Genomic DNA, 24,855 nt, shown 5'->3' with positions numbered 1-24,855 from the left:
CACAAACAGCAAACTGACTTCTGTCCTGCTGCTGCTGCTGCCTGACGCTTCACCACACACACACACACACACACACCTACACACACACACACAGTGTTTCTACGGTCCTCCTTATCTGTTATCTGTTAACTGTTACCAACAGGAAATGAAGAGAGGATGACAAACGTGGATCAGGGTGTGAAGTAAATGTTTTTCTTTTCTTTATTGGCCTCAATAATATCTGTAATTTCTGAAGGATGCATGGATCCATTAATAAAATTGTTGATTAACTGATCCATAGATAGATAGATGGATAGATGGATAGATAGATAGATTGTGTTTGGGGTTACTAGTTACTTTGTTACTTACTTTGTTAACATGTTAGAATACTCAGATTACATTTTTCAATTCTTGTGATCCGTTATTAGTTACTTTTTAAATTTGGAATGTTGTTACTTTTACTTTTCTTTCATATTGTTTCATTTTTGTTGGCTTGAATTTTTTAAAAAGTAGAAAAATAAAATCCCGCCCCATCTTATACAACAGGCTGCTAATTGAATAAACACAATCTGAGTATACTTGATATAAATGAGATAGATAGATAGATAGATAGATAGATAGATAGATAGATAGATAGATAGATAGATAGATAGATACAAAGCTGGTTTCTGTCTGACAGAACGGGACAGGGAATGCTTGTTTTAGCTCCATGATCTCTTCTACTGCTGTGTGAACTGTAAGGTCAAAGGTCGAGGTGTCACTGCCTCCTGTAAAGTTCATTAGTGATGGTTTACTGCCTGCGCTACAAAGGTTTGTCAGCAGGGCAGCGGGACGGGGGGTCCAGCTTTCTCAGGACGTGACCCCGAGTCGACTTCAGGCCGGTCCTGTGACCTCCAGCAGCTTCACTGTTATGTAATGGAAGGTTTAGGTTTGAATTCTGCTGATTCACAGCTGATTCCTGGACTCATTTTCACTGAAATTACTTAAATAGCTTTTGAACTTTGGTAGTAGTATGCAGAAACTACAACATCTGTACTCTGTAACGGATGTGATTTAAAATATTTCAGCAAAATGTACTTAAAGGTCTGTTGAACTTTGGTAGTAGCTTGGGTTGTGTATCTTCCTCCATGATAAAACCCTTAAATCAGTGATTCTGTGATCTGTTGCTTCGGTAGAGGAGATTGAAGATATATATATTTTTTTTTCTCTCCATTCACTGCCATTGTCTGGAGAAACTTCTAGCACATAAAGGAACGCCGACAAAGCAGATTCTGACAATATATTAAAAAAAATTGTCATGTTGCTGAATTGTTTTTAAGTGAATCTCTTTCTTTATGTTTATTAAATCTTTCAGTTTGAACAGGTGTAACACCAAAATCCGGTCGTCGGAAACTTATGCTGATGGAATAATTAAATAGTACGTTTATCAATAATTGTAAATAGGCGGAAAAAAGTGAGAGACTTGTTTTTTATATATTGGCATAATCTGCTTTGTCAAAGTCCTGTCTGTCTCTGCACTGGAGCAACAGATAATCAACAGTACAGCATCCTCTGTAAAGTACTAAAACTTTCAAACTCAGAAAGCAACGATTTCAGCGAGGACACATCAGATGTGACGAGCTGAAAGTAGTGCAGCATTGCTGGAAATAGAAAGTAGAAGTTAATGTGGCCTAACTGAAGGAATTTGAAAGTAAAGCCACCAGGACGCCTCTGTTCTCATGACTTTATTACAAGACATGAAGTTGTCTTCTTCATCTCAGTGTAAAAAGCAGCAATGTTTCTTCACATATAATGCTTTATTCCCATTTGAATTTCTGATTAAGAGTCAGACTGTGTTTGCATTTCCAATTTCTTTTGGCACTGAACTAAGGTTCGATGGACTGACAGAAACCAAAAACCACTGATACTCGGTAATTCAGAACGAAGGCCATCCTAAACCAACCGCGTGTCTCCTACAGCGTGGATCTCCACATAACTGCTGCACACAGATGCGGATCTTCACGGATGAAAAACAAACACATAAATAAATAGGTCAAACTGTCCTGGCGGGGTTGATGTCTGAAGTGTGAAATGTGAGCTGTGGTATTTACAGAGTCCTCGTACTATGTCAAATGCAGAAAGCACCGTTTTGCTCCAATAGAAAGGGCCTCATTTGGTAAAACATCAAACTGCCCCTTTCCCCAGCAAGGAATGGGAAAGCCCGTCATGTGGAAGCCATGAGGGGGAGGTCGATGCAGTTTCCGCCGGCGGAGCGCGGCGTCTCTACTCGGCTTTCTTGGACTTCCTCTTGCGAGTGCCTTCGCTCAGCTCCTCCTTGGTTTTGAGCGGTGAAGACGGGGCGCCGCCCGCGGCGGCGTGGTGATCCTCCTCGCCGCTGCCCAGAGCGGAACCGAACAGCAGGTGGCAGACCCAGGACTCGATGAGGGTGAAGGGAGAGCCGTGAGAGTGGCGGGCGGTCATCACCACCTGGAGGAGGGGAAGACGCAGGCGGTTAGAGGGGTTAAAGGTGTTCAGTCTGTTTCACCAGAAGAGTCTGTCAGGACCCGCTTTATTCCAACCTGGTGTCAACAAATTTCATGAAACCAGCACCATGTCTTAAAATACAAATAAGAAACTCTGTGCAGGAAAAGTGAGAGTAATGTGTTTCCCCAGCAGGAGAGGATCAGGTGGAGGAGACACAACTAGAAAGCAGTTTGACATTGAAAGTAAGGGTGTGGAGGTCGGTTCCATTCATCATTCAGAGGTTCAACTCATTCATGAAGTGATGATTTCAGGTATAATTTGGGTATAAAGAGCAAATCTATAGTGTCTCAGTTAGAGGGGATGGGAAGCTCTTCTCTGTTGCAGCCATACTTTGTGTTTAAGTCTGATAAGACCGATGGATTTTTAGTTAAAAATCTTGCCTAGTGCAGCTTAAACAAGGCAGAATTTAATTTATTTCAAAAAATGCTGATTACTTTTATTACTGATGAGGCAAAGTGGCCTCGGTGGTGAGAGAGATCATCTCTCTGCAATGTGTCCATCAAGCAAGACACTGAATTCTGTCATTCTGGATGGGGACATCTAGGCTTGGGCCGATATTCGATATTATCGAGTATCGCAATATTTCATGAATATCGCGATATATCCCGCAATATAAAAAAAATATATTTTTAATTCAAGTGGGTTCCGTTTTCCCTTTTTTTAAGATCGAACTTCTAGGCTGTTAATAATAATAATAATTATTATAGCCTAGAAATTGTATGTAATTTGGAAGAAATAAAATAAAATACCCCCCAAAAAAACTCTGATACCATGATAATATCCTACATCGTGATATTTTGGTGGGACAGTATCACAATATTACATTTTGGATCAGCTAAATGCCTCAAATGTAAATGTACATCAAGACACTTTGACCCAAACTGCCACCCAGCAGCAGGCAGGCCATCATGGGTGCTGCGCTCACCTTGCAGGTGGCCATGAACAGGGTGAAGACCAGGATCAGGGTGCTCTTGGACACCGGCAGCCAGTGAGCCTCCTGCAGGGTGAAGAGGATCGCTCCGTACAGACTGGCTTTGGTCGGGCTGCAGAGACAGATGACAGAAGATCAGGGACTAAAATCAGCGTAAACCCACCTCAACTCAGATTACCGCCTTTTTATTTAGCGAATACAGTTTATCACCTTTTTACGGACATAAATCTTTATGACATAAATTCATAGTATGCATCCTTGTAAATACGATGCAGCTCTGAAGATTTGTATCTGCAAATCAATACTTGTTCTTTGTGGGGGGGGGGGGGGTTTTGTTGCATGAATGGATTTTCAAGCCTTCTATTGTAGACTCCAACGCTAACATTTAACAAGCCTGCTGGGTGTTTCAAATAACTTGTCAAATTTCATGCATCTGTACACTTGTAACACGTTCACCTTTAAGTCCTCTTCTTCACTGTGTGACTGCACTACTTGTCTTACTGTCCCGGGACAATCGGGGTATTTCAAACTAGGGTTCAATCAAAGTAGGGTATTTGTAGTGACAGTGAGTAGTGATATTTTTGTACTGAAGCTGCTGATGGACGATATTTAATGCGGATATTCAATATCTTTAAATGTGACCTCCGTGTCAAAAAATTGTCTTATTTAAAAAAATAAAAAGGGGTTTCTACCAGAATTGTATTTTTGCAGGGTGGAAAAGCCTCTGAAACAGCATTCAGACCATCATGGGACACTAAAACTCTCCACTGAAACCAAAGTGATGAAATTCTTTTAGTGTCAGCAGCTCTTTAAGGCAGAGTGAGATACTACAGTCTCCTTGAAACCAGACTGCAGGTTTTGGTTACACACAAATCTAAAAACTCCCACATGCTTGTCATGCTTGCAGTGACGAGTGTGTTCACCCATCAGCAGCCGGGAGCTGAAAACACACACACACATACACACACACACACACACACTTACAATGACATGTTGAGGACCTCGTTGGTCTCGGGCCTCCACACTCCGCGCAGCAGCTGCTCAAAATTGGAAATAAGAGCCACTCCAGAGCCTGGGAGGGTAAAAATAGAAAGTGGAAAAAATTGAGGACAAAAAGTCAGTGTCTCGCCTCACTGCTCCTGTCCGGCTTCTGCCTTTCTCCCCCCTGTTCAACAACATGGACGCCTGCAGGCCGGGAGGGAGAGGGAAGATCATTTTCATTTTCTTTAGATCATTTCTTTGGCATTTCAGCTTCAGAAACATTTGGGTTTTTGTTTAGGTTGACTTAATTTGTAATTTATCACTTTCTACATTTCCTTTTGTCCAAGTATAATCCACGATCTTATGTAACCTTGAAATTAGCAAGCTAACACTATTTGTTAGCCTACCAGAGCTAAAGTTAGCAGCTAAAACACCACCTACATGGGGAAATTTTATGTATCGTGCATGTGTGTGTGTGTGTGTGTGTTGGGTAGGTGGGTGTGATTAGTTATCTTGTAATTGTATGTTTTTAATTGTGCACTTTATTGTTCCTTTTGTACTGTCTTTTATGTTTACCTGCTACAGAGGGAAACTAGCTAAATCTGGTACAACGCATCATCTCTCATTACTTTTGAGACTTCTGTTCTATTGTGCATTGTCCCTGTCTAAATAAACTTAATAATAATAATAATAATACAATATTTTAGGCTACCTCAGGTGACCTTACACACCAGGAGCACCAACAATCTGACACTTTCCTCCAGGTGTTATTTAGTTTGTCAGGATCTTCAGAAGCTGACAGAGGGTCATATAATTCAAGAAATCCTGACATTAACATCGTAATAATTTCAGATTTTTGTCCGAATATGATCGATGCTGAGACACGGACCTTTGACGTATCCGACGATGACCATGATGAAGAAGCCGTGGTGGTAGGCGTGGTGGGCGTGGTGGACGCCGGCGGCGATCTTACGGGCGCGGACGACCTCCTTCAGGGCGACCAACACCAGCTTGACGGGCAGGAACGCCACGCACTTGTAGAAGAGGTTGAGCGGGCAGTAAAACAGCAGGTACCTGAGAGCGGGTTTGAGACAGAGAGAAACATGGTGGCTGAGTGAGGGAAGGGGCTAAAAATCCTGTTTCATGTTGTCATTACTGTGATGGAGAAACAGCTTTGATGGTGAAGTTTCTATCAACTCTGATCCATGCAGTGCATCTTGGCCAAATTTTCTATCAGCAGTGTACAGTCTTGTCAATCTTTGTATCAGGAAGAGGGAAGGAAATGTTTTGTCCACTGGCCACAGTGACAGGAGCATTCATGTAACTCAACAGTCACTTTAACTAATTTACCGGCCAAATTAAAAGCAGAAAGGGGACGTTCTAAAAGGCTTAATGTGAAAACGGCTTAACAAGGCAAAAAATATTTAACGTTGACGAAACATTTCGACTTTTTACCCAGGTATACAGCAGCATGAGAACTAGCAGTGGTGAAAAGAAAAAGAAAATTTACTCTTTTTTTTTTGTGAATATAGTGAAAAATGCCCCAAAAAGGGGGCTTAACATGGCTTGATGAAATTAAAAACTCTGAAAATTTAACCATGAATTAGAGACCATAACACTTCACTAGAGCCCAAAAAAAGTCTAGAAAAAATTTGACATCTTTCAAACATCTTCAAAGTCTGAATTTAGGAAAAAAACGAGGGCTTGATGTGGCTAAAATCAAAATAGAAAAATTCATCTTTAATTCAGGCATCAGGGGGGATACAAGGAGATGCTGTGGTGAAAATTTACAGTTAAAGGTAAATCAGTAACATGGTAAAACTATGACAAGATCCCCAATTGAAAATGAATGGAAATGATTGAGCTTAATGTGGTTTAATGTAGCTTAATCACCCAAAACTGATGAAGAAAAGTCTGAAATAAATAAGGGAGACTTCTTATCCTAATTATTCACTACCATCCAAAGGAAAACACCGGGTTGAAACCAGAATACTTGTAATTAAGTAATGATGTGGTAAATTGCCCTAAAACCATTAAATATGACTTCAAGCTTAATGTGATGCTTTGATGGCCAAGTTTCTCCCGGCACCGAACCGTCCGGCCAACACTTCCATTAGCCGTGTCGGACTGAAACTTCATCTCACCAGACAGCCGAGGCCAGCAGGATGTGGCTGTTGTGTTGGAAGTAGTCGAGCGGGCTGCTGCCCAGCATCACGTCTGCCAGGATGTAGCTGCCGAAGCAGTAGAGCATGGCACAGAGCCAGGAGGCCACGGGACTCCTGCGAGAGACCTCCACCGCCCCTGCAGCACACACACACACACACACACACACACACACACACACCTGTCAGGATCGTACTGTGACACAGTATCAAGGGTGGAAGTAACTAATTACATTTACTCACATTACTGTAACTGAGTAGCTTTTTTGAGAGATTTGTTTGTTATATATTGGCAGAATCTGCTTTGTCAAAGTCCTGTCTCCCACTTTTTTTTTTACGATTATTGGTAAACATATTATTTTCTTTGTTCCATCTGCATAAGTTTCCTCCAACCGGATTTCAGTATTCCACTTGTTCAAACTGAAAGGTTTAATAAACATAAAGAAAGAGAGTCACTTAACCACAGTTCAGCAGCATGATTCATTTTTTTAATATATTGTCAGAATCTGCTTTGTCGGCGTTCCCTTATTACTAGAAGTGTGATTTTCAGACTGTTCCTCCATACAATGGCAGTGAATGGAGAGAGAGAAAAAAACACAATTCTCCAGTCTCCTCTACCGGAGCAACAGATCACAGAATCACTGATTTTGGGGTTTTATCATGGAGGAAGAGACACAACCCAAGATACTACCAGAGTTCAACATTAAGTACATTTTGCTGAAGTATTGCACTTAGCTACATTTTAAATCACATCCATTACAGAGTACAGATGTTGTAGTTTCTCCATCAGCAGCAGAAACTGGATCGACGTAAACTGACAAACTGTGGATCCATTCACAGTGAGAAGAGGAATCTGACTTTACTTTGTTTCTGCACTTTATTTTGTCGTTTCTAATGTTTCCAGTGAAAAGAATCTAGTTTGAACTCTGACCTCTCTCCTGTTAGAATCACATGGAAAAGATCACAGCTAACAACGTTCTCTGTTCTAAAGAGGAACTCAGGAACTTTTACTCTGAGGGCATTTTAAATGAGACACTTTTTACTTTTACTGCAGTAGATTTTTACACCAGTACTTTTACTTCTACTTTAGTAAAAGATCAGCAAAGTAACAGCACTTCTACTTGAGAATGACATCTAGTACTCTTTCCACCGCTGCAAAGTATTTGAAAATAAAAATATTGTGACATATGAACACAGAAAATAGGAATTTATTGCAGTGTGAATATTTAGGTAGGATAGGGGCGTTGGTGATGTGTATATACAGTATCTGTGTGTGTGTGTGTGTGTGTGTGTGTGTGTGTGTGTGTTAGAGGGTATTAGGCGATACTGGGATTTTACTAAATATCAGATATCAGCCAGTCAGTGTCAGTATGGAGGTTCCTCCTGACCACAGCTTCAGAAAAACAGTCTGTAAAACCGGCAACTAGTTTTTATTTTCTTTGCACATTTATTAATTTAATTATATTTAGATTAATTCTTCATTTAAAGGCAGTAATGTCAGAGTTTCTCTACCATTGAATAGGTGTGGTGGGTCACTCTGCCTTAAAGAGCTGCTGACACTAAAATCCCCATCAGTCTGGTTTCAGTGGAGAGTTTTAGTGTCCCATGATGGTCTGAATGCTGTTTCAGAGGCTTTTCCACCCTGATGAATAGAAAACTCTGAGGCAAACACTGAATAATTGTTATTTTTGGGCATACAAATTGTCCAATTAAATAAAAAATAAATAAAAATAGTGAATATCAGTTAAAAAAACAATTAACCATCGGTAGCTTCAATGTAAAAAATACTGCTGTCGGCCTTCAAAAGCCCATATCAGCCGACCCTGCTGTGTGTGCACATGCTTTGTTTAATCTTCTCCAGGCCCGGCCGAACATTTCAGCACACACCCTGATAATACAGCGTGTTATCATAACTCCATATTGACTCAGCATTTCTGCACTCATTTATGAACTGACAATTCGCCAACTCAACAAACGGCCGGCTCAACAGCTTACCCTCTGTTTATTCAATATAAATAACATTTATTGCAGGGCTACAGGACTACAGGAAACAAACTGAGCAGACTTGCCAACGTTACTACGAACTTTACATCGAGGCTGTTGTTAGTGACATAAATCTAGATGTGAGAGTGACTGTAAAGATATCCAACAACAGGTGGGTATCAGTGTCGCGGTGCGATTAGCGCACGGTTTAAAAGAGCAATCCGATCCCGAGAAATGCCGCCCTATAAATACACCGCCGCTCGATCGCTTCTCCTGCCTTGCAACTGTCGGGCCTGACTTAACCTCTGACCCCCACGCTCCTCCCGCCGCCCCTTCTCAATGTCGACCCCCAAACTCATTCATGTGCTCTCCCACCATGTGGTGTGAACTAGGAAACTCTAGTCAGGTGTGTGTAAGGAATGGTGAATACAAGTTTCTCTTGCAGGACAAATGTTAGCTGCACAAGCAGTTTGACCGCCTGGACTCAGAAATGAAGCCTTTTAACTATTTTCAGGCTACAATAAAAGTCATGAAGTCCGAAGTTCATGAAGTTGAAGTTTAGTAGCCACAACACATAGTTGCAATTAGAATGATTTCAATGCCTGAACCCTATGAAATTAAGGCTTTTTACGCCCCACATGGATGCCTTGGACTGTATTTTTTGTTTAAATACCAAGACAAGTACTTAATGTGTGTATGCATCCATGTGCATTTAATACAAAATACAATAACCCATGTAGAATCAAAGTGTGGTGAGATGAATGTTGGTCAGTCCCAACCTCTAAAGTTCCCACAGCTACAATTACATGAAGAGTTTTGAGTACCAGCACACCGTAACCTATTGTGTTTTGATCTCTTCAAATGTTTGGGATACTAATAACTATATTTGTACATAGTTAAAGGAATAGTTCACCCCAAAATGAAAATCCAGTCATTATCTACTCACTTCCATGTCAGTGGAAACTCCATTGAAGTTGGTAGGACCATCAAACACACTAGGTCCAGGTCAGCCTCCTAACAAACTATTGAAGTTAATGGAGCCATCTTTTAACAGCTTAAAAAAAGCATAAAATGTCCATCAAATTTCTCCAAACTAGAAAGTGTTTTGTAGCCAAACGATTGCATTGTGGATCCAAAAGTCCAATATTTACTTCATTATCTCCTATATTTACTTCACTGACACTGGAGTTTTGGACCACAACACAATTGTTTGGCTACAAAACACTTGGATGAGCTGTTTGGAGAAATTTGAGGGACATTTTCTGCTTTTTTTATATCAGTAAAACGATGCCTCTGTTAACTTCAATAGTTTGGGTTAGGGGCGAACTCATTGTGTGTTTGGTGGTCGTACAAACTTCAATGCAGTTCCCACTGACAACGAAGTGATTAGATAATGACTGAATGTTAATTTTGGGATGAACTATTCCTTTAAGATGAAGTGATTGCGTTATTCAGGATATAGGATGCACACACTGAGGACTTCTAAAGGTCCGGACAGTCACAGTAACACAAGGCCATGCTTGCTCAACAGCTTATCCCATGCTAATTCAATGTAAATAACATGTTAGTCCACCGAGCCGCAGTCTTTCATTCTCCTCTACAAGTGTCTGAGGCAGAGGGGCTTCGGAGGCCCACTGACATCTATTTCAGGACCTGCTATTTATTACCTAAGCTGCTGGTATGCACAGGCTCTCTATCAGGTTTCTTACTCGCCCAGCTCTGTTGGTCAAAAGAGTTAAATCTTGGAAAATGTCAGGCATTAAACAAAGCTGAGTGGTTTAATCTGCTCCTGGCTGGTTCCCACTGATTTCCATAATGAAAATGAGGTCAGGTTGCTGCAAGAACAGACGTTCCCTTTTCAAAAAGAGCTGTAGTGACCCTGTAATACATTTTAAAAGGTTACTATACACATATCTGCAACAGCAAGTCTCTATAGGAATATTATAGGAATGTATAGTGATGCCATAAATACCATAAAGTAAAATAAGGTCACTATAAACTCACTATTGAGTACCACAGGCACACTGTGAGGCCCTTTAGGAATATTATATGAACATTAGAGTGACTTTTCATTAGGGTCATCACTGCTAAGTTCTTAAGGTTTAAAAAATTAACATTTGATTCTCTATTTTAGAAAGATGTAGCTGCCAGACAGATAGATTTTACTTGCTGAGTTTTATGTATTAATTTATATTAACACATAGGCCTAGTGAGTGTGAGGTAGTAGGCTATAATGCCTTTAGAATACAGTCCCCATGACTTTACCTGCCAAATAACACACAGTATAGACAATACAGATAATAAGCCTAGTTGTCAAGTAATAAATCACATTATTAACCAGCAGAAGCCGGGGAAGCCACTCACCTGGCTCATACTTGAGGTAGAGTATGGACACGATGTAATACGCAAGATCAAACACTGGAAACATTCCCATTTTGGAGAAAACTTGGGCAATATCGCCCAAATTGAGAACCGCCAGCACGTCCATGTTGGATGTTTGATACCTGCGAGTTCCTATACTGCATGTATTTTATTCCAACTGCGCAGTTAGAATTGGAAAGCCCCCCCTGGTCCGGCGACTCTCCACCAAGCCCCCCAGTTCTGGACAGTAAGAGCCTGTGACACTCAAGCCTTCCTATTAATACTCCTCCTCATCATCTGCTGTCTTCCCCCTCCGTGCCAACTGCTGTGTGCAGGAGGAGGTTTGCATGCTGCAGCACAGAGGAGGAAAGGCTTCTGTCCTCAGATCAGCATCATAAGAAGATGCGAGAGGCTCGTTTTTATCCGAAGAAACCAAACCCACTACGCGTGTCCATGTTTTTACGCATGGAGATCTGTTCCGCCTCTAATAAAGCATCCTAACATCCTAATAAAGCGTCTTAACATCATGCATGCCGCCGAGCTTCCTCGCGACCAAAATAATAATCCTACATGCACTAATGAATCCATGTGTAGCCTAATAAGGCTATTTGGCGATCCAGGGTATTTTCCTCCAGATGATGTAAGAACGGCATCGTTAAAGGCGCAGTAATAACAGAATTACACCGAAACCAGGTTTTATTTATTTCTGTCTTTTTGCTTTTATGTCTTGAAAGGAACTGTAAATAAAATAAAATAAAAGATTTAAAAAAAGGATATTTTTTACTTGTTTCAATGATTTTGTAAATAAAATATGATTTTAGTAGATTTACAAAAGAAAAACACATTTCTTCAGCATCAGTGGATGGGTGGGTGGTAAGATTGGACAATTGGCTGTGACCTAATTTTTATATACATTTTTAAGAATTTGTTGTTTTTAAATCTGAAATAAGAATGATCCATCCATTGTCAAATAGGAAATGATGCAGGCATATACATATCATTAGCATACATATATTCTAAATATAACAAAGCAAACATAGCAAAGAAAATAGATTTATAGTTAAACTAATTAAGTCTATATCTGGTTTTTGACAGATTCTACTTCTGTATTTTGGATGCTAAACCAAGTGATGGCTCTGTGTCACTTCAACTCCCAAGATCCACTTCACCTCCCTCCAAATGGGATGAACCATGGGAAATGTAGGCAGGGCCAATGACACCACTTACATTCTTGTTTTTGTCCCAGCCTCCATGGAAATTTCTACAATATGTCCATAGTCCTATTCTCTGATTCAGCAACAAAATCACCAGTAGGCTACTATCAATTTTAAAGTGATGATCTGTGTGAGATCAAACAGTGTGTCAATCAAACAGTGTGGGCGGAGCTTGGATTTTCTGTTGATGCAGTTTGAGTGATAGCCACCATGGCTGAACAGACAAAGAAAAGAGAATTTCTTTGTCTGTTTAGCCATGGTGGCTATCGCTGCTCATGCTAACTACCCAGTTCTTCTTCTTCTGTTTATTCCAATCAAACCAGAAACGTAAAACACATCACTTCCTGTGCGGCAGAGGAAAGAGCTACCAGACGCCGGCTGTTTAGAACAGACAGTGGAGAAGATTTAACTGGATATAGGTTGAATGTTGTGTTACAGCAACCAGCGATAAAGTGTAGCAAAAGGGATATCTGTTTATGTGAAAATATTACAGATTAGCCTATGACTTACAATTAATTTGGGGTTGATTTCCCCTTTAACTTTTTCTCCACAGCTAAATGTTTTGTCCCACTCTGGAATGACTTTTATATGATGAATAACTACTTATATTTTGTGGCCTCTGTGGCAGCGAGACAGTCATTTCTATACACCAGTTCACTTAAATATGAAACATCCTTTGTGGAAGATTTCTTTACAGGGAGGTAGAGCTTGGGCAGAATTCAACTATTGTTATAAATATATGTATATCTAGTCTTGCTGCGCATATTTAGCCTTTAATACACTATAGCTTACAGTGTGTACACCCTTTTCTTTCTTTGGACTCAAGGACTATATCTTATATAGCCTACTGTGCACTGTATATGGTTGAATTACAATAAATCTGCTTGACTTGACTGATATATAAATTAGACAGCAACACAAAATGTCACCAGAATGGATAGACAACTTTTTACCTGAGATAGGCTACAATATTTTTATATTATGCTACCACAAAATGTGCTTGTGTTTCAGGTCCAGGTTTACGTGCTTGTAAAGAGTTTAGAAACTACCTAGACCCAGTGCGTGCTGTTCTCCTGTATGGCCAGTGCGTCGCGCCAAACACCGTTCAAAAATCCGACAATTACTTGTTTCCTTGTTTACCGGTAAAAGTACATAAGTGGCAGAATATGACATAACCTTTATGAATTAGTAGGGTCTTCTGGTAAATTCGGTAGATAGATAATCCACAAAGCAGCAATTAATTTCAATAAAATCTCAATTTTTATAATTCGTTCACACAGCTCGCTACCACCATCCACTGTGTACTGTTTTTGTGGAAGAAGATTCTGGGAAAACTGGCGAAGAAATCGTAAAAGTTTAAATTTTTATTAAAATACGAGCAACTTGGTGTATTGGGTGTACGCCGAATTGAAAAGTGTAGTCTAAAAGTTCGTGAAATGTTTTAACAATGTTCTTGGATGTGTGTACTTTTGCCGCTAAACAGAAGCATATTAAAATATCAGATTTTTTAATGGAGTCTGGATGCACTGTGGTTATAAATGACAATGCTTGCGCGGCGCGCCCCCTTCAGTATGATCCATGGTATGATCTTCTGTGAAAGGAGGTCCAGTTCTTCCGGTTATTCCAAGATACCAAACTCCTATTGGTTAGATTCCCCGGTTGCGTTTGTGAATGCGGAAGTAAGGTGTTTGTGTGATGTGATGTGGACAAAATGATCGGAGATCTTTTGATATTCGGGTAAGTTGTTCGTTTTGTGACATACAGTCACATACCGAGACATTAAAATGAATTGATATTTTCTGTGTGTGTGTTAGTGACCACAGTGTTGTGAGTCTGATAACTTACCAGCTAGCTAAATAAGTAGCTAGCTCCGTGCTAATGCCAGCTCACCAGCTAGCTTAGCAGGTAAGACTAACCTGTCAACAGACAGTCCTTCACCCGGATTTATCTCTCTTTGTTTTGCAGGACCTTACTTGTGAATGCAGGAGCTGTACTGAATTTCAAGCTGTGAGTATTATAATCATAATAATAAACTTTGTCATTATAACACTTTTCAAATAAGAACTACAAAGTGCTCTGCAGATAGCAAAACAACAATATATTAAAAGGAAATCAGATGAACACTCATCATTTCAGTGTGATGCTCAGTTATGAAACAATAGGAGGTTAACTGTAGATGTTTTGCAGCAAAAGGAAGGAGTCGCAAGGATTTGGAGATGAGTCCAGAGGACCAACAACAGGTGTGTGTATGTGTGTGTGTGTGAGAGAGAGAGAGAGAGAATGAAAAATAAAGTAAGAATTAGTGAGTGACAGATGCCTGTACCTTTTTCACAAACTGCATTGCCAAGTTAAATCATCAGAGTTTGTCTTTTAGGGGACAACATCAGAGAGTTCCTGCTCAGCCTGCGGTACTTCCGGATCTTCATTGCATTGTGGAACGTCTTCATGATGTTCTGCATGATCGTGTGAGTAACACCTGGCCTGCTGCATTAAGGCTTGTGATGCTGCTGTGGGGATGTAATGGATAAATGTGATGGTGAATAGACTTTGTCCTGTGTTTGTATGGGAGAGAATGTCACATCAGACTGCATGCTGGGATTTGTCAGTTTAATGTTTCCTTCATCAGCGGCGTACATGGCTCATAGTACACAACTTAAAGGAAAAATTCCCTTCTGATCCTCTCACTCTGTTTAATATCTTCAGCCTGTGATGTTCAACACATTCCAGGAGTTATTTAGTGATGAAGTGTTGTGAACCCACTTCCCCTCAACCTGCCTCGTCTACTTCTACTGCAGTTAGTAATTTCCTACATTTCCCAGAATGCCTTTTGACAACCTCCAGAGAAGGGGCGATAACTTGTTGCTTTCAATCAAAGGTGGCTGTACGGGCGTATAAATATAGCAAGCTAACAAACTAGTTTGAGATAATTGGGGCGTGTCTATCATCGCAGCCCTTCCTCAAACCTCCTGTCTCTCTGCTGCATTGCATTCTGGTCTCTCTCCTGCTCCTGTGGGTGGAGAAATTGGTCTCTCTCCTCTTCTACGATGGATTTCTCCCTGTATGATTGTTGAACGTCTCTTGGTGCAAAGTGGCGGCTCTAGAAAGAAGCCCTCGCTCTTTGATTCTGAGGGACTGACACCAAAAACCTGACGTTTACCACTGATGTTTTAGATCGCTGAAACATTTTCTCATATCAAACTCCATTGTGGCTACACTGGAAATATCTTAAGGTGTTTTCGGGTGGATTTTTTTTTTTTCATGGGCTCACTCCTTATTTTGGCACACATTCAACCCACCAAGCAGCACGTCATTTCAACAAAATTACGAGTATGCAGACTCACCACGACTTCCCTCAGTGTCTTTCTGCATGTTCTCTCCCATACAAAATAGAGAAAGAGAAGAGAAGTATATGTATCAGGGCTTCTGCTTGAAATTAATACAATGTGTTTAATCTTCACAGATTGTTCGGTTCCTGATGGCCGGACAGATCCTTTTCAAGATGGACGCTCTCAACCTCGCTCTCGATCGGCCTTTGCTTTCCTTTAGCTCCTTTTTAACTGTAATTATGTTCGGTTCCTCTGCCACCCGCCGCAGCACCTCACCTGCTCCTGACTGTTTAGAACTTTATGAATCAATATATTTATTTTGTCTTACGTGTTCGTAAGACAGACTCGTAGAATTTGTTACATTTTGACTTCTTTGTTGTGTTTAAGCTGTAAATATTCCGTCATCCCTGCCTCTGCTGGATATGTGTCGTCCTGTTCCCTTCTGGTTCTGTTTAGAACATGAACGGTTTCTTCGCTACATCAGTTTGCTTCCTGAAGAGATGCCGGGGTTTGGAAGAGAAGTCGAATGCTGGTAAATGTTTGTCTGTGGCTTGTCAGTTGTCCAGTCTACCAGCCACTCAGGCAGGTCACCAGCTTCATGTAAAGCTCCTGTTCTGTCTAAAAAACCCGACATACTGCTAAAATAATCCAAGTGGCTGGTGAAGTCTGTGATTTCCTGCCCAGAGGGAAAACTTAACATTTTGAATATTAGTTTGTTGTTTTTCTATTTTTTCCTGTTTCTTGCAGTTAGCTGTTGCTTCCAGTAACAAATATCGACAATGCTAACATGCCATTTTTGGAAAAGCAAAGGACAAATGTGTTTAAAATTTTTGCCAAAATGTGACGTGAGTCTGATGCAGAAAGGCAACCTACTACAATTTAAATTGTTTAAGGATCCCTTCAAGTCATATACAGCTCATTTAATCTCATCAGTTCTCATTGCTATCAGACTTTTTCTGCATACAGGAAGGCTTTTACTGGAACTCATCAATGTCTTGTGGCTCTCATCAAGAAGATTTGGGTTTACTTTTTCAACATCAACTACCACACACCATGTAAATCTGCATTTAAAATGAAATAACATCCAGGATATTGGCCTTTATGTCTGGAATCATAATGTATATCTTTTATCCAGTTTTATAATAAAGGTTTACTCTGAAAACAAGCGCGACATTTTATTATTCAATGAACATAAGAGTTGATTATTTCCACGATCTGAACCATTTGGTGATCAATATACTATCGATCATATTTTACATGGGTCTCCTGCCTGTCTGAACAGATCTCCAGTTTAATTTCCATATAGGCAACACAGGATTTAGAGGCTTTGAAATTCTAGAGATAATGTCATCTCACCCACTGATTTTCTCCTCTGTTTAAGTACAAAAGTGTGAAGGATGACAGTTTCACACCTCAGTTAACAGGTGAAGTGATCAACTGTGAAACAATACAAGCAGAAAACAAATCAGAAAGTCTTTATAACTTAATTATTGAGGAAGCTGCAGACCAAACACGGATTCCAGATTCCATGTAGTTGCTAATATGTATTTTGCAGCAGACTTCACCAGTGCATGAAATCGTTCAATTGTTCAAATAATCATCAAATTTGCTGACAGTTTTTCTTGGAGCACTGTCGAACTGGCAGCTCAAAACTTGTTAAGATACCATTCACTTACAATTTGAAATTGTTTCTTTTTCACTGAACAAATAAACATCCATGCATCACATTACAAAAAGCACAATGGGAAGAAAAACTTGACACAAAAGAAAAAAACTACCAGAGGTACATATACATATAACTATATATAATTAAACTATATTTAGACAATAAACAAAAACATTTTGACTTTTTTTCATTTAGATGTCACCAAAAAGACAATTTGAAGAAAACTTTTTTGCCTTAGACAAAATCTAAGATTCACAATATATTTTTTTTGCTTTCACAACACCCACCATGCCCCTGACAATCGCGTGCACAACTGTGCGTCGTGGTCGCGCACGGAGAAGGAAACGCCGCTACGTAAAATTTCCCATCATGCCTTTTCCGAGCGCTTCAGAAAAGCCCGATGCGAAGGCCGGAGAGGAGGCTACCAGCGGAGGGTAGCCGATCCCAAAGAGGATTTTGTATTTACGACATTTGAATCGCCAAATACGTGTCGGCGGCGTCGAGAACAAAGAAATAAGCATCATAAAACATGATGCCCATCCTCATAGAACATCTGCTGTTAGGCCTGTGAGTGTCGGCAGGTTTCCCACCGCCGCCTCTTCGGGGGATTCTCCTGTCTGAGTCCGTCTAGACCCGCGACACCGCCAGGCAATGACAGCGGCTACCGCGACTCCGCAGCTAATGAGAGACCGGCTGCTCCAGGCCATCGACGGCCAAAGCAATGTGAGTAACCGTTAGCCTGCTACTGAAGGATAACCGGGAGGCTGGAAATAAGGCCGTGCTGACCCCAAGTCACCCCAGAAGGCTGACAAAGTGGCGGCAACAAGTGAATAAATGTCATTTGCTAGCTGGTTAGCTCGCCAGTAGCTCTAGTTAGCATATGTCAGACACTCCAGAATCTGGCTAACTAGCTAAGTTACTGTTGGCTAATTAGGTGGCTAAATTAGCTTATTTGCTGATGTTGAGATGTACAGTGCTGTGGGACTGGAGACTAGCTAACGTGAGCCAGCAGACAAGAAGTCAAAAGCTAAAGATTATTACATTTCAATGAAATGTTGGTTACAGCTAACTTCAGGTTGCTGACAGATTACTGTCAAACTTTTGTCAGATGCTCTCCAGTTTGCTGCACCTTGGCTATAGACAATATTTCAAAACTGCTCTGCCAGTACAAACGCAAGCTTTATTAACTAGGGACGTTATTTGCCAACGTGAGTAAATGGGTAAACAAAGCAAAACAGACTGTCGAGCTGTGCTCACATTCCTAGCAAGCAAGCTAGCTAGCTGATGAGTTGGCTTCTAGCTGGACATCTTATGTGTAGTGTTGGCCTTCAAGCCTTCAAGAAGAAAACCATCTCAGTCTCCAGTGTAGAGAAAGCTACAAGATCCAGACCAAACTGAACAGACGGTATTCACATCTCCTTTTCTTTAGGGTTTAAGTAAGTAATGGTCTCATCCTGATGTAATACTCAGTATAATGAATGTTTTGTACAATCCTGTATGCTGTACTGGGTGAGAGATGATTGGTGGGATACGCTTTTTCTCCTGTCGTACTTGTAAAGCAGAATCTAATTTAGTCTGCTTGAGGGGTAAAATGGCACATTTGCATGTAATCTCAGTTCGTCATATTGAGCCTGAAACCAGCAGCGGAACAGTGCTTGTTGATGTACAGGTGCACATTTGAAAGTTCATTCAAATTATGCTTTAGCCCTTCTAATAATCTCTCTCTTTTTCACTTTGGTGACAGAATTTGTGCGTCATAAGTCTATAAGAATCAGAATGAAGATGTAGTGGTCTCAGGCACAAACCATGTAAACGAGACATCCTGCATTTGAATCCGGCCCCCTCTCTCCTCCCGTCTCTCCCTACTTTGATCTGTCCAATAAAGGCAAAAATGTAAAAAAAATAAAATAAATACATGTAGAAATGGCAAAATAGTTGTAGTCTCATTAGTATCTGGACAAAGGCCTGAAAGGCGTCAGTAATTCTATGCATAACACCATGTGTCTTTTCAGCAGATATGCAACATGGTGGCAGTTATGGAGGTGATCTCTTTTTTGGAGAAATATCCTATCACCAAAGAGACGCTGGAGGTAAGTTATGCTACGAGTTACGTGCACTCAAAATATAATAAACTGTATCTCAGCTTTTCAAAAGTCAAGTCACGGCCGCTCTTAAACCCCTCCCTTATCTCCGTAAAGGAAACCCGTCTTGGCAAGCTGATCAATGACGTACGGAAGAAGACGAAGAACGAGGACCTTGCCAAGCGGGCCAAGAAGCTCCTGCGAAACTGGCAGAAGTTGATCGAGCCGGGGCAGAGTGAGGTTTTGTCCAAGGGGCTCACCGGCACATCAGGGTCTTCCAACGGCGGCGCTCATCCCTGCAGAGCCGACATCTCCGCTCCAGCTGCCACCACACCATCAGGTAAAACGGTTCCAGAGTTGAAGAGCAGAAATGACTTCAACAACTGCTACTCCCCCAGGGTGGAGAAAACGGGCAACCGAAAACGTAAAGGCGACCAGAAGGAAGGACAGCACTTGCCAGCTAAGATATCCAAAATGACTCCCTATGATAAAACGCAAAATTCCACACGGCCGCCAACAAATGGAATCGGCGGCGGCCCTGACGCTTTCACAGAGGCGTTGGACTCTCGTGTGCATCAGCCTTCAGACAGGGAGGTTTCTGAGCATCCGGACAATGACAGGCTCAATAAAATCCCCGTCAATGCTGTAAAACCTCACCCAAGTTCCCCGGGATACAGCAAACCCCCTAGCACTTCTTCGTTGCTAAAAACATCAGTGTTGCAGCAGCATGCCAGACTGGAGCAGGCCGCCTCCGGAGGGCAGTATCAACCCAGAAGCCCCCGCTGCTCCTCGCACAGTCCTCGAACTCCAAAGCAGGAAGCGGCAGTTGTCAAACAAGCTGCACCAAAAGCGTCGAGTGTCTCGAGCCCGGCCAGGAGCCCTCGGCCCGTGGACGGCTCTGGGCTGGGGCCGCCTCCTTTGCCTTCCCCACAGCCTTTAAATGTTTGTGTTCAGGGTTTGCACACCGCCGGCTCCTGGTCTGCAGATTTGGACTCTCAGAGCAGCTGGTTATCCAAGCCTGCCAACACTTCTCTACACAACTCAAACGCCGCCTCCTCCTTCAGTGAGGGGGTTAATTTGGAAGATGACGGCGGCGTTAGCAATACAGGGAAAAAGAAAAGACAGAAATACAGGCCTAAGGACTATGTGGTAAATTTAGACGGACAGACCGTAGAGGACAGCACCAAACCGGTTAGGTTAAAAGACAGGAGATTGACCTTTGACCCGGTAACGGGGCAGATCAAACCCTCCTTCCACAAGGAGCCGTGCCAGGAGGGGGGGGATGTCAGGCCGGGCCGCGCGCCGGAACAACGGACAGAACCGCCGAAGCAGACCCCCCCGGTCGCTCCCAGTCCCTTCCAGCAGACGAACTGGAAGGAGCTGTCGAGGAACGAGATCATCCAGTCTTACCTGAGCCAGCAGAGCAACGTGCTGACGTCGTCGGGGGCGCACACCTCCGGGGCGCACTTCTTCATGAGCGAGTACTTGAAACAGGAGGATCACCATATCAAAGAGGCGAGGAAAATGCACGTGCTGGCGGCAAATCCCCCCGCCGCGGACTTACCGGGCGTTAGCAGAGAGGTCACCAAGGACGACCTGGAGCGGTTACACACAAAGCACTGGCCCGGCGTCAACGGCTGCTACGACACCAAGGACAAGTGGTTTGATTGGACAGAGTGCATATCCTTAGACCCGCACGGAGACGAGAGCAAGCTGAACATACTGCCGTACGTCTGTCTGGACTGAGAACCGAGGTCCGGTTTCAAATTCGGAAGGCACAAGTCGCCTCCATCTTGCATTTCTCCATGAGAGCGAGGCAGTTCATCAAAGCCCACTCTGCTGCTTTGCACAGTTGGTGAAAACGGCCTGAATCGACGTGCTGCCTGCTTAGGAAGGGGGGTCGGGGGTGGGGGGGGTCAATGATCAGTGTTTGATGGGAGGAAAACTTAGCTGTACCATCACTGAATTTCTGGAACATTCTGCGAGGGGAGCGTGAAGGGAAAAGGCTATGCATAATCTGCCAGTTCAAGAGTTGGTGTCGGATAACTGTATGGAACGAGTTTACAGGAAGAGCACTGGCTCAGATACACGTCATTCTGTATTTGTATGGGAGAGAACATCACATCAAACTGTACGCTGGAATTTGGCATTTTACATTGCCTTGGTTATCAGTAAACACGGGCCTCATAAACTTCTCTGATTCATCAGTCCACTCACATACATCCAGTCCACCAAGCAGCATTTGTTAAATAAGATTTCAACATTTAAAGGGGCATTAAGTAATCTGATGACTTTTATCGACTTCTAGCAGCCATCAAGGAATTGCAGCAACATGGACAGATCTCCAGTGGCCTGTGATTGACACAAGACAAAGTCACATGTTTAACAATAGAATGATTTAAGCTAGCAAAAGTGCAGTATCTACTTTCTCTGGGTTTTAAAAGTCAAAGGTTGAAAGTAGAGTTTAGATTTCATACCAACAAAAATGAAACCATTAAATACTAAAATTTTCACTTCAGTATCAATATTACTTTTGTCAGCACAGGAGAAACTGAAGTCATTTTTTTTTTTTCAGTGTCACTACTTGCACACTTACTGCTCTTTGCCTTTACAGGGTAGAATTATAGGCAAAATATCACCATGCAAAATACTGGGATAATGATTCTGCTTTGTCATTTGCTTTTTAGCCTTCGTAGCTGAAATGAACGCTTGCTTCGAGCAACTGTCCTCCATTGTTGAACGGTTGAAAATGCCAGTATGTTGGGGGGTTGGGAGTGCCTTGAAACTCCAGTGCGTGGGGAGTTTTTGTTTCAAAGTACAGGTCACAAAGTGAGTTTTGAAAGCCAGGGATCTCCGCACCTGGTGAAGTAATCATTGAGTCATTAGTATTGAGCAAGAACCCTATCAACCCCCTCCGCAGATATAGCCTATTATGGTCATTTTGTGCTATGAGGCAGTAGAAATCTTACTTATTGCTCCTTTAAAACCACTGTTCCCACTGTTCACGACCACTTCTGCACAGTGATGTTTGGTAGAAGGAATAACTGGCAAATCAGTTTTAAAAAGCTTGAATGTTATTGAAATCAGCACTGCATTGAATGCCGAAACGAGGAGTGGACCCTAAAGATTCAGGAAAAGTTCTTCCGTCATGTTCAGTGAGGTTTGGATGTTTGCCGGAGGGTAAAGTGACATTAAGCTGCCAAATCTCACCATGCAGTTTGAGGTGAGACTCTCTCACATGCAGAGACAGAAAGGCTTGTATCAGGCTGGAACAACACAAGCTGGCGATGATGAAGAGCTGCGGCTATCATGTATGAATTTATTTATCTTGACTTTGCATATTCTCTTCATTTTTGCGATTTTTACATACATGTTCAGACGACACTCAATCATTTCTGTCTGTTTGATTTCTTCAGCCTGTCATTTCTTCAGATTTGGTTCGAGGATACACACCAACCTATCTTACACAGGGAAACTGTCTCCAAAATGACACATTTTGATAATGTGAACTAACTGTTTTTGTTTTTATTTTATACTTGCCTTTTCCTTTTCCTGTGTATTTAGGTTGTAAAATATGAATTGAAATGGCAAAGCAGATTATGCTACAACCTTGCATCTTTTTGTACTGTGAGGAAAAAAACTGAAAAATAAATTAACATGCTGGAAAATGTACTTAATACCATTCCTTTAGATATTGTTTGCCTTATGGAAACCTGTGTTTTCCCTAAAAACAGAGCCTTAGTGAATGTACAGAAATTAGCCTTTTGTGTTCAGGTGAATGCAGAAGAGAACATATTTGCTACTTAGTCCTTTTAAGTGGACATGTTGATATGTGTTAATAAAAAAATGCCGAAATTGTGATTGTTTTGTCCGCTTTCACTTTACATATGAATCCTTACACACGTCGGCTTACTGCCTCTTTACATTTCCTCACGACAGATGAATTCCCTCTGCAGGATCTGTGCTTTTGGGCCAAACTCCTCTACATGCATGTGATTCTCAGCTGGATTTGTTTTCTTTTTTTTATTCCCAATATATTCAGACTTTTTGGACACACTATTCCGGCTCTAATGAGGAATTTCTTGTTTTGTTTTCTTGTGTTTTTTTTCCTGTTAAACCTCCGTTGGCCAATTCCAGACAACATTCTCTGAAGCAGTTTCTAGTCTTTTCAAACAAATGTTTTTCCTGCAGAAAGTCAGCTGATGTGGAATCCTACATATTTGAGAAGTTAAAAAAATTATTTAACATCAAAGCAGGGCTGGGTGATACGGTTGAAATCAGTATCACGATAATCATAAGGATTTTATTCGATATCTCTATATATATCACGATATGTTTCACATATGCAAAATCACCTGTTAAATATCAAATTAATGTTCATCCCATTGAACTGAATGGTAATGTTAGGTGTGAACAAAACTGAAATTTTCAAATAATATTCCTTAAAATGTTTCATACCTCATTTTGTCAGAGTTTTTAAATGAAATTAGCTTCTTATCATCAGTTAAAACAGCAGAATTGTGCATCACGATATCCCAAAATCACCATATCATTACTATATGATTCCACTGAAAGACGATAAACAATAATATTGAATCATCGCCCGGCCCTAAATCAAAGATTGTGTAGAATTTGGCCAAAGTGTCTGAAATCAGACGCTGTACTGCCAAGTTTCCTGCTTGTCACTGAATTTCTGGAATATCGTTGAATTTTGAGCCGTGGATTTCAGACGGGATGGTCACGGAATATCAGGGAATCTTCACAGGAATATTTGAATGTATTTTCCAGCTTGTTCCACACATTTCACATAGAGAGTGTTGAGCTGAAAACCAACATTAACAACCCAAGAAAGAAAAGCTTTTAGCTCATAGGAGCGCTCCGACTTAGTTATGGAAAGTCGTGGAAAAGTCATGGAATTTTAAATCAGTGCCACAGTTGGAATCCTGAACTACTTTATCTCCATCTTTATCGCATCACTGATTTGTAGCTGACCCAAGCAGCGACCTATACAGTATATGCAAATATACTTGGGAACAACAATTTTTTATACATAATGGTAAAATTTGCATACTGTAGTGGAGAGCTGACCTACCCCGTTATTTTTGAACTTGAGTTTACCCCTTTTTAGACTATTAACAAATCTGTAAAACATAAATTTAATAGTGCACATTATACTAAATATCAGACTAATACAAGTAAAATGCAAATGGGATTTTAAGGGGGGAAATTTAAGCATAAATTAATGATTTTCGGAAAACGTAATTGTTTTTTATTCATGTAAATGGCCGACTCGAGGTTTACCGACTTTTTTATTTACCACTACATCGCTCAATATATTAAATTGAATGTAGTTGTGATTAATATAGTTGTTGTTTATTATTTGGATGTTTATTAAAACCAGGATGTGACTGGAGTGCTGTAGCTGAATAGCGGAAGTGACGTACATCTGTTCTCCACGTCTCACTTTTTACAGCTGCGTCACGTTTGCTGGAGTTAGCTATAACGAGACCGGAAGTGGTTTGATATAGCCTTCAGAATAAAAGCGTAAAATTTGTTACTCGACGAAGAAAAATAAATGTCATCCATTAGGGTGTAAAGAATGTGTTAGAATGCTCAGTTCATTTCCTATAGGTTCTTCATTAAATGCA

At 41.2% G+C, this 24,855-nt stretch overlaps 3 protein-coding genes across 4 annotated transcripts; 2 read left to right on the top strand and 1 right to left on the bottom strand.

Annotated features, from left to right (window-relative positions):
• Positions 1-1,690: 1,690 nt before the first annotated feature.
• Positions 1,691-11,472, bottom strand: tmem38a (transmembrane protein 38A). Its single transcript, XM_071911764.2, has 6 exons — positions 10,924-11,472; positions 6,559-6,715; positions 5,304-5,488; positions 4,418-4,505; positions 3,428-3,545; positions 1,691-2,445 (listed from the first exon to the last, which is right to left on the bottom strand). Exons 1-6 carry the CDS (start codon positions 11,045-11,047, stop codon positions 2,242-2,244), a joined length of 876 nt encoding a protein of 291 aa, XP_071767865.1. The 5' UTR covers positions 11,048-11,472; the 3' UTR covers positions 1,691-2,241.
• A 2,314-nt stretch (positions 11,473-13,786) lies between these two features.
• smim7 (small integral membrane protein 7) lies at positions 13,787-16,625 on the top strand. Its single transcript, XM_071911763.2, has 5 exons — positions 13,787-13,871; positions 14,100-14,141; positions 14,322-14,374; positions 14,509-14,599; positions 15,595-16,625. The coding sequence occupies exons 1-5, from the start codon at positions 13,846-13,848 to the stop codon at positions 15,608-15,610; spliced, it is 228 nt and encodes a 75-aa protein (XP_071767864.1). The 5' UTR covers positions 13,787-13,845; the 3' UTR covers positions 15,611-16,625.
• A 914-nt stretch (positions 16,626-17,539) lies between these two features.
• On the top strand, positions 17,540-23,053 carry LOC139921507 (mediator of RNA polymerase II transcription subunit 26). Of its 2 annotated transcripts, none has more exons than XM_071911766.2 (3): positions 17,540-17,849; positions 19,142-19,216; positions 19,325-23,053. In XM_071911766.2, the coding sequence occupies exons 1-3, from the start codon at positions 17,778-17,780 to the stop codon at positions 20,951-20,953; spliced, it is 1,776 nt and encodes a 591-aa protein (XP_071767867.2). In that variant the 5' UTR covers positions 17,540-17,777; the 3' UTR covers positions 20,954-23,053. The 2 variants fall into 2 exon arrangements, with proteins under 2 accessions (XP_071767867.2, XP_071767866.2); XM_071911765.2 differs by having other exon boundaries at positions 19,139-19,216.
• The last annotated feature ends 1,802 nt before the right edge of the window (positions 23,054-24,855 follow it).

Source organism: Centroberyx gerrardi, chromosome 9, assembly GCF_048128805.1.
Source record: "Centroberyx gerrardi isolate f3 chromosome 9, fCenGer3.hap1.cur.20231027, whole genome shotgun sequence".
NCBI lineage: Eukaryota > Metazoa > Chordata > Actinopteri > Beryciformes > Berycidae > Centroberyx > Centroberyx gerrardi.
The sequence above is the reverse complement of the archived record's forward strand: the minus strand, read 5'-3'. Positions and strand labels throughout refer to the sequence as shown.

Coding starts and splice junctions, on each gene's coding strand:
- tmem38a (XM_071911764.2), bottom strand. CDS start 11,047: ATGGACGTGCTGGCGGTTCTCAATTTGGGCGATATTGCCCAAGTTTTC. Junction 6,716..10,923: donor CTACCTCAAGTATGAGCCAG/GTGAGTGGCTTC, acceptor TGTGTGCTGCAG/GGGCGGTGGAGGTCTCTCGC. Junction 3,546..4,417: donor GAGGTCCTCAACATGTCATT/GTAAGTGTGTGT, acceptor CTGTCTCTGCAG/CCCGACCAAAGCCAGTCTGT.
- smim7 (XM_071911763.2), top strand. CDS start 13,846: ATGATCGGAGATCTTTTGATATTCGG. Junction 13,872..14,099: donor GGAGATCTTTTGATATTCGG/GTAAGTTGTTCG, acceptor TTTGTTTTGCAG/GACCTTACTTGTGAATGCAG. Junction 14,375..14,508: donor GTCCAGAGGACCAACAACAG/GTGTGTGTATGT, acceptor TTTGTCTTTTAG/GGGACAACATCAGAGAGTTC.
- LOC139921507 (XM_071911765.2), top strand. CDS start 17,778: ATGACAGCGGCTACCGCGACTCCGCAGCTAATGAGAGACCGGCTGCTC. Junction 17,850..19,138: donor CCATCGACGGCCAAAGCAAT/GTGAGTAACCGT, acceptor GTGTCTTTTCAG/CAGATATGCAACATGGTGGC. Junction 19,217..19,324: donor TCACCAAAGAGACGCTGGAG/GTAAGTTATGCT, acceptor ATCTCCGTAAAG/GAAACCCGTCTTGGCAAGCT.